Source organism: Triticum dicoccoides, chromosome 7A (assembly GCF_002162155.2).
Source record: "Triticum dicoccoides isolate Atlit2015 ecotype Zavitan chromosome 7A, WEW_v2.0, whole genome shotgun sequence".
Classification (NCBI taxonomy): domain Eukaryota; kingdom Viridiplantae; phylum Streptophyta; class Magnoliopsida; order Poales; family Poaceae; genus Triticum; species Triticum dicoccoides.
Genome location: NC_041392.1, coordinates 710,201,996 through 710,210,975, shown reverse-complemented (window position 1 = coordinate 710,210,975; position 8,980 = coordinate 710,201,996). Strand labels below are relative to the sequence as shown.

Here is an 8,980-nt window from a genome sequence, read left to right as displayed (position 1 = left end):
GCGTTTGAGGCGAGTTTGGGAGGCCGGCTCTGACCTTACCGGCTTTAGATGCTCTGAGCTTCCACTGTTGTGACCGTTACAACCGGTCAGCGTCTTGTGTGCGCGCGACAGCTTGCACGAGGAGAGGACCGACCGTTGCCATCGCCCACCTCCCGCCCCAACGGCTCCGTAGCCACCAGACCCGCGAAATCTCCCAAACACCCTCACGTCTGTCTAACAGCTCGCGCGCGCTACGGCGATAGCGGCTGCTTTGCTTCCCCGCGTTGGCGTGCGCGTACCTCGCCCTTCACGCCGTCGCCGCCCTCTATCCTTGTCCGTCCTTTTCTCTTCTCCCTATTTAGTCCCCGACCTTCCTTCTCCATCCATTCCAGCCATTGCCAATCCCCACCTCCTCACTCCTCGCTCACACAGGAGACTGCCTGTTCTCTCCGCATCTCCATCTCCTACAAGCTCAAGCACATCAGTACCAAGGCTGCCAGCCTCCATGGACGCTGTCCAGTCTTCGTCGCCTTACTCGCCGCCATCGCTGCGCCACAAGCTGCGGACCACCGTCTGCGGCTGCTTCGGCTCCCCGTCGTCGCCGGGAAGCAGCGGGGAGAGGCCGCACACCGGGGGCGGCAGGGCCAGGTGGAGGCGGCGCGTGGCGGCCGCAGGGGAGTTCAGGTACGACCCGCTCAGCTACGCGCTCAACTTCGATGATGGCGGCTGCGACGACGGCGACGCCGACGCAGAGGACGCCGCCTTCCGGCACAGAAACTTCAACTCGCGCCTGCCTCCCTCGCCGGTGCCGGCCTCCCGAGCCGTCGCCATCGCCTGAAGTCCTGAACCGTAGTGGCGATCGTCCCTTTTAACTTTTCTTTTAGCTTCCGTCTCTCTGTTTGTTTTCTCTTCTCCTCCGAGCGAGACTGGATCACTGCATCTGTAAAAGCAGTTTATTTATACGGCCGGGGAAACGTACCGAGGCGAGGAGTAGCAATGGCATCATGTACTTATATACATATAAGAATCAGTCAGTCCAATTTTACTGTTCCATCTATTCTCAATGCGAGCCAACAGATACGTGTACACGGAGATGAGGAATTGGTTTGGTCGGGAATTTCTTTTGGATGATGAACTGTGATGTGAAGGAAGTTCACTATGGGTTGGTGGTGGGTGGAATCATCTCCCGTCGGCCGTCGCCATCCACCCTGTGGGCTGCGCGTATCCAACCATGTACAAACAGTTCTACGTGGGTAAAAGGGTGCTGCAAAGGATTAGCGAGTACTGAACAGTCAAAAATATCCAACCAACCACACACACAGCAAACGACTCCGAAGAAGAACCAGGTCGTGCAGTTTGTCACGGCTCACGGGTGGAGCTTTCGCGCTAAGAAAAATCTTCCTCTGCACTTCCCTTTCTTTCAGAAAAACAGGGGCAAATCGCGGTTGCATTCAAACTACGACCGGCCTCGGCTTTCACTCATGTTTTGTATTCACCCCAAGTTGATTTCTACCTCGTCGATAGGATGCCACGGGTCTGGGTCCAAGGTAGCACGGGGCGTTTCCCGGTCGACATGCCACAATGACATGTGTCGCACTGCTTTGCGGTGGGCATGTTTATCGACTTACAAAGCCTCTTTGGTGATGGTGCTTTTCTGGATCTGAGACATCTGACAATGGTGGAGGCTCGGCGTCCCTTCTAGCGTGCGCTGAATTTGGACAGGAGGTCTTTTTGGCCGAGGAAATCATCATGTACAATACGTGGATTGATCGTGTCATGATGTACTACTACTAGGACGTATGTGATCAGGCGATTGGTCAAGCCGTCGGCCGCGGCCGATGCACACAAGCGATGATATCAATTTTAGGAAACACACGAAACTACCCCGCTAATTAACGGCTGAGATGATCCAATATTACTCGGTTCCAGAGGTAGTATGATGTGCCGTAAAAAATCTCTTGAAACAACTTAGCTGTCGTTTAGGAGAGCTGTTATGTTAAGCTGAGATCAACATTACCAATGTTAAGCTGAAATACATGGCTCTACCTGGCTATTGATCCAATGTGCATTGCGCAAGTTATGGCGCTAAGCACATAAAAGTTGAGTGTTACAGTTACATCATTTCAAATTCAGCTAAGATCAACATTACCAATGGGACACAAATGATGTCCTGCTTCTGCCTGTAACCCGTCCCATCTTGCTTGTTTTTTGAGCTACAGAATGTGTACAATCTGGACTGAAAGTCCTTCTGCATGCCGGACTAACTCCTGCCTTGTGTTGCACAGAGTCGATGGGTCACAGTCATTGTCAGATAAACACCCTCGTCGTCAGAGGTCGAAGCAGTTGTGGTTTCGGTCGCATGGACTTGGTGCGTGCAGATGTGGTCGCCTCACCTACAAGAAGGCATGGTTTTAATATACAGTTGGCTCACTTGGTGTAAGAGCATTACTAGTAGAACCCCTAAACCCTCAAACCCTTGTAGCAGTTTTAAGGGTTGAGAAGTGTCACTTTTTAACATTTTTAAAAGTTGAAAAACAGGGGCAAAGACTAGAACCCTCAAACCCAACCCTTAAACTGCTTTAAGGGTTGGATTTGAGGGTTCTAGTCTTTGCCTCAACCCCAACCTTTAAAACTGTCATTTCATATGTCACACATTTCATCATATGACATATCATAAATTCCATCACATTTGACATAAAACAATAATCATTCTAGTTATTATTACAACACCGAATAAAACAATAATCATTCAAATTATTACAACAATGTTTGAGCAAATTACATAATTGTTCGAATCAAATAGGACAGAGAAAAGTAAAACAAAGATACATCATGGACCAATCCGCCGCCCATCCAACTGCCAGTGGTGCTCTATTAGATCATCCCGGAGCCGATCATGAGTGGTTGCATCCTCAATCTCACGATGTGCTTGAAGAAAAGCGTGTATGCGAGAAGGATTTCTTTCCGGTTGCACACGGGTACCAACATTGTCATAGAAACAAAGGAGGTTTAACCCTCTTTCATCCTCTAGGATCATGTTGTGTAGAATCACACAACATTTCATGATGTTCATCAAGGTTTTTTTGTCCCAAAACCGAGCTGGACCACGAACTATGGCAAACCTTGCTTGCAAAACACCGAAAGCTCTCTCAATATCCTACCGAAAAAGGCTCACGCCCCGCTTTATATATAAAGCCAATGCCAAAGCCAACATCCAACAGGTCCACACACACACAAAGTCCACACGCACACAGAGTCCAAACAAAAGCAAGCACCAAGGGTTACGGCTGAGGGCACAGCTCAACAAGCCCAACACACACACAAAAAGGCACCCGCGCCAGGAGGGAAACATCCTCTAGTCGGGCTCCGGGGGTGGCGGCGGGAGCGGAGGCGCCAGGCGGAAGGCCAACGAACGGAGGTCGGTGAGGAGTCTGTTGATGGCGTCCCGGTCCTGAGGGCGACTAAGCGGCCGCCAGATCTGCAAGTAACCACACATTTTAAAGATGGAGTCAGTAGCACGCCGAAGGGGCACCTTCTGAATGACAAGCTTATTGCGAACCATCCACAGCGTCCAGGCGAGAACCCCGACGCAGAGCCATCTAATATGTCTGTAGCGAGGGGGGGAGGCTTGAATTTCCGCAAGCAAGTCAGGGAAGTTGGTGTTGCACCACTGTCCCCCAACCGTTTCGCGGAAACAAGCCCAAAGGAACTGTGTCGTGTAGCAATAGAAGAAGATGTGATTAGCGTCCTCTACCGTGCCACACAGGGGGCACATTCCATCGCCAGGACCATGGCACTTAAGAACCTCAACGCCGGTCGGGAGGCGGCCGCGGATCCATTGCCAAAGAAAGATCCGAATCTTTAGGGGGAGGCGGATGTCCCAGATCAGACCGAAGGGCTCCGGGGCTGACGAGGGGGCAATAGCCGCGTAGAGGGATTTAGTGGAGAAGCAGCCGGAGGGATCTAGGCGCCAGGAGATGGCGTCCGAAGAGTCGGCCACGTCCATAGGTAAGAGGGCGATGTCCTGGAGGAGGACATCCCAGGCAGCCACCTCAGCGGGGCCAAAAGGGCGGCGGAACGCGAGGCGCCCTAAGTCAATAAGGGCCGCCTCGACTGAGACCCGAGGGTCAACTACAATGTCGAATAGGATGGGGAACCAGGCGGCTAGAGGGGCATCTCCGAGCCATCTATCCAGCCAGAACAAGGTCGAGGCTCCAGTGCCCACCGAGATGGATGTGCCTATACGTAAGACCGGCAGCAGCTGGACGACGGCCTGCCAAAACTGGGAACCGCCAGAGCGTTGGCAGAACGCGAGTGGCTGTCCACGCAGGTACTTGTTCTGGATGATAGTGAGCCAGAGGCCTCCATCCCCATTGGCAATGCGCCAGAGCCAGCGGGTCAAGAGGGCGATGTTCATGCGCCGAGAGGACAGAATCCCAAGACCGCCCTGGTCCTTGGGTTTGCAGATATCTGGCCAGCTGACCATGTGGTATTTCTGCTTGCCCTCCTCCCCAGCCCAGAAGAATCTGGACTGGTATTTGGCGACCTCCTGATGGAGCGTTTCATGAAGGCTATAGAAGCTCATGAGGAACCACAAGAGGCTAGCTAGCGAGGAGTTGATAAGGATCACGCGCGCCGCCTTCGACAGCCAACGCCCTTTCCAGGGCTCTACGCGATGTTGCATACGGGTCACCGTGGGGCGGAGGTCCGCCACGGTGAGGCGCGTGTCACTAATGGGGATCCCCAGATAGGTCGTGGGGAAAGAACCCAGCCGACAGTTAAGTCGGTCGGCAATGGACTGTGCGTCCTCTGAGGGGTAACCGAGTACCATCACTTCGCTCTTATCAAAGTTGATGGTGAGGCCCGACATTTGTTGGAAGCACAGAAGAAGGAACTTCAGGTTGGAGATCTCTAGGGCGGAACCCTCGACCATAATAATGGTGTCATCCACGTATTGGAGAAGGGAAACACCTCCCCCTCCAACAAGGTGCGGGACAAGGCCTCGAATATGCCCAGCAGCCGTGGCCTTATCCAAGATGGCGGCCAGGGCATCCACGACCATGTTGAACAAGAACGGCGAGAAGGGATCTTCCTGCCGGATCCCGCAAAGGGTAGGGAAGAAGGGCCCAATGTCGCCGTTGATGTTCACCGCAGTCCGACCACAGGAGACGAGCTGCATGACGCGAGTCACCCAACGGTCATCGAAGCCCTTGCGGAGCAGGACCTCCCTCAGGAATGGCCAGTGCACCATGTCGTAGGCTTTGTGGAAGTCCAGCTTAAGAAAGACCGCCCTATGGCGCTTCAGGCGGACCTCGTGGAGGACTTCGTGGAACACCAACACCCCATCCAGGATAAATCGGCCTTGAATGAAGGCGGATTGGTTCGGGTGGGTGATTGAGTCCGCAAGGAGGGTCACCCTATTGGCACACCCTTTAGCCAGGATCCAAAAAATCACATTAAGCACTATGATGGGGCGGAACTGGCGAATATCGGAGGCGCCCGGGACCTTGGGGATGAGGGTCACAACCCCATAATTAAGGCGCCCCAGGTCCATGGAGCCCGAGTAGAATTCCTCAAAGAGAGCCATGACCTCAAGCTTGATGGTAGGCCAGAACGTCTTGAAGAAAGACACTGGTAGACCGTCCGGTCCCGGGGCCGAGGAGGGGTTCATCCCCTTAATGGCAGCGAGGACCTCGTCCTCGCTAAAGGGGGCAACCAAAACCGCATTGGCTTCAACCGAGACTACGTGCGCGCCCGACCAAATGTCGGGGGCGAGACTAGCCCCACCGCGTGGGGTGGGGGTAAATAAGGCTCGATAGAAGCCATCCACATGAGAGCGGATGGCCGCGGGGAGAACTAACGGCGAGTCTCCATCCCACAGGCAGTGGATGGAGTTGCGACGGCGTCGGCCGTTCGCGACCGCGTGGAAATAGGCGGTGTTGGCATCGCCCTGTAGCACCCACCTCTGGGTACCACGCAAGCGCCAGTAGGCCTCCTCATCCGTGTAGATGGTGGAGAGCTGGTCCTCCAGTTTGTAACGTAGCATCCACTCATCCGAGGAGAGCCCGGTCGAGTCCGCGCGAGCATCCAGAGCTTGAATAGCAATCAGGATGGTCTTCTTGCGCTCTCTAAGGTCCCGGCCAAGGTTAGCCCCCCAACCCTTCATGAACTGGCGGGCAAGCTTGGCACAAAAGTGCCATGAGTCGACAGCGGACATGGAGCGATGGGGCGCCGACCTAGCGGAAATCCAGCGGGCGACGACGGCCTCCCGGAAGCCGGTTTGGTTGAGCCAGAAGAGCTCGAATCGGAACCGCGGCAGGGAGGGGGGGCGCTCGTCGGCGGTGGAGAGGAGAAGGGGACATGATCGGAGCCAATCCGGGTGACCGCCCGGAGCGATGCCAAGGGGCAACGCAATTCCCACTCCGGGGACACTAGGACACGATCCAGCACGGATTGTGTCGGGACAGATTGCTAGTTGGTCCAAGTGAACCTGGCACCTGTCCGGTCAAGCTCGCGGAGCCCCAGCTCCGCGATCCAATCGTTGAATAATTGCATCCGGGGAAAATTAATCCGGGAATTATTCTTCTCATCCGGGGATCGGATGATATTGAAGTCGCCTCCCACTAAAACAGGGAGGGGGGAGTTAGAAATCTTCAGCTGCAACTCGTCAAGGAAGGCCGGGGAGCGGCGGTGATCCGCCGGTCCGTAGACAACAATGACCTCCCATTTGAAGTTCAGGGCACGCTCGAAGATCTCCATACTAACGAAGAATTCCCCTCTATCCATGCCTCCCACCTCGAATGTGGCATCCTTAACCCCTGAGAGGATGCCACCCGAGTGGCCTGAGGTCCCACTAGAAGGGAGCCAGTGCCAAGCGAAGAGGTGGGGGCTCAGGTGTTCAAGCTCCGGCAGGGTGAACTCGGAGCGAAGGGTTTCTTGGATGGCCACGATGTCAATGTGTTCTTCCCGGATGTACTCGATGAGCTGGCAGCGACGACCATCATGGCCGAAGCCGCGGAGGTTCCAGAAGAGGGCCCGCATCTAAACCCCCATCGAGGGTCTGCTTGACCCCAAGACACGAGAGGCGCTTTGCGCGCGAAGGGCGGCCGTGCGAGACCGAGTGCGTCCACGGATAATCCCGTCGGCCACCGGAGGAGCCGGAGCCGCGGGGGTGGAGGGCGGGCCCTCCGGGGGCCGAAGCAGGCGGGCACGAGTCTCAGCCAGCCTGCTGTCGAGGATCTCCCGGGCCCTAATGGCCGCGATCTGATCTAAGGGGGGACCGACCTCCCCCCTGAAGACAATGGTCGAGTCATTGGCCACCTTAGCGAGGTGGCCGAGAGGAGCGGCCTCGAGAGCAGAAAAGGAGCAACGAGAAGAACCGGGAGGGGCGGGGTCCGCACCTGACTCGAGGTTCCGGACCGCGGCGCGGAGCTCCGCCCGCTCGGCGACGGAAGGCGCAGGGGAGTCGCCCGGCCGCGCCGCCTCCAGGCGGGCGCTGCGGCGAGAGGACGTCACTGGCGTCGAGGTGGAGCGGGGCCTCCTGGAGTACGCCACCGTCGGAGGGGGTGCGTGGAGGCCGGGGAGGAGACGTCCACCGCCACCGAGGCGTCGGGGGAAGCCGGCGAGGCGAGGTGGTAGCCGGACGGTACCGGCGCGGGGGGTGGATCAGACGGCCCCAGAGACTGTTGGGGAACGTTGCAGAAAACAAAAATTTTCCTACTCGTTTCACCAAGATCATCTAGGAGTTCATCTAGCAACGAGTGATCAGATGCATCTACATACCTTTGTAGATCGCGCACGGAAGCGTTCAAAAGAACGGTGATGATGTAGTCGTACTCGACGTGATCCAAATCACCGATGACCAGCGCCGAACGGACGGCACCTCCGCGTTCAACACACGTACGGAACAGCCACGTCTCCTCTTCTTGATCCAGCAAGGGAGGGAGGAGAGGTTGAGGGAGATGGCACCAGCAGCAGCACGACGGCGTGGTGTTGATGGAGCTGCAGTACTCCGGCAGAGCTTCGCTAAGCACTATGGAGGTGGAGGAGGTGTTAGGGAGGGAGAAGGAGGCAACCAAAGGCCAAGGCGTTCAGGTATGAAGTCCCTCCTCTCCCCCACTATATATAGGGGTGCCAAGGGGGGTGGTGCGCAGCCTAGGAGATCCAATCTCCTATGGCCGGCGGCCAAGGGGAGGTTTCCCTCCCCCCCAAGGCACCTAGGAGGTGCCTTGCCCTCCTAGGACTCTTGTCCCCTTAAACCCTAGGCGCATGGGCCTATGTGGGGCTGGTGCCCTTGGCCCATTAGGCCAAGGCCACCCCCTTACAGCCCATGTGCCCCCCCGGGGCAGGTGGACCCACCCGGTGGACCCCCGGGACCCTTCCGGTGGTCCCGATACAATACCGATAACCCCGAAACTTGTCCCGATGCCCGAAACAGGACTTCCCATATATAAATCTTTACCTCCGGACCATTCCGGAACTCCTCGTGACGTCCGGGATCTCATCCGGGACTCCGAACAACATTCGGGTTACTGCATATACATATCCCTACAACCCCAGCGTAACCGAACCTTAAGTGTGTAGACCCTACGGGTTCGGGAGACAAGCAGACATGACCGAGACGACTCTCCGGTCAATAACCAACAGCGGGATCTGGATACCCATGTTGGCTCCCACATGCTCCACGATGATCTCATCGGATGAACCACGATGTCGAGGATTCAATCAACCCCGTACGCTATTCCCTTTGTCTATCGATATGTTACTTGCCCGAGATTCGATCGTCGGTATCCCAATACCTCGTTCAATCTCGTTACCGGCAAGTCACTTTACTCGTACCGTAATGCATGATCCCGTGACCAGACACTTGGTCACTCTGAGCTCATTATGATGATGCATTACCGAGTGGGCCCAGTGATACCTCTCCGTCATACGGAGTGACAAATCCCAGTCTTGATCCATGTCACCCAACAGACACTTTCGGAGATACCCGTAGTCTACC

General features: G+C 55.9%; 1 protein-coding gene across 1 annotated transcript; it reads left to right on the top strand.

Moving 5' to 3' along the window:
• The first annotated feature begins 215 nt into the window (after window positions 1-215).
• LOC119331220 lies at window positions 216-1,043 on the top strand. The gene has a single exon (XM_037604395.1). The coding sequence runs from the start codon at window positions 485-487 to the stop codon at window positions 815-817; it is 333 nt and encodes a 110-aa protein (XP_037460292.1). The 5' UTR covers window positions 216-484; the 3' UTR covers window positions 818-1,043.
• The last annotated feature ends 7,937 nt before the right edge of the window (window positions 1,044-8,980 follow it).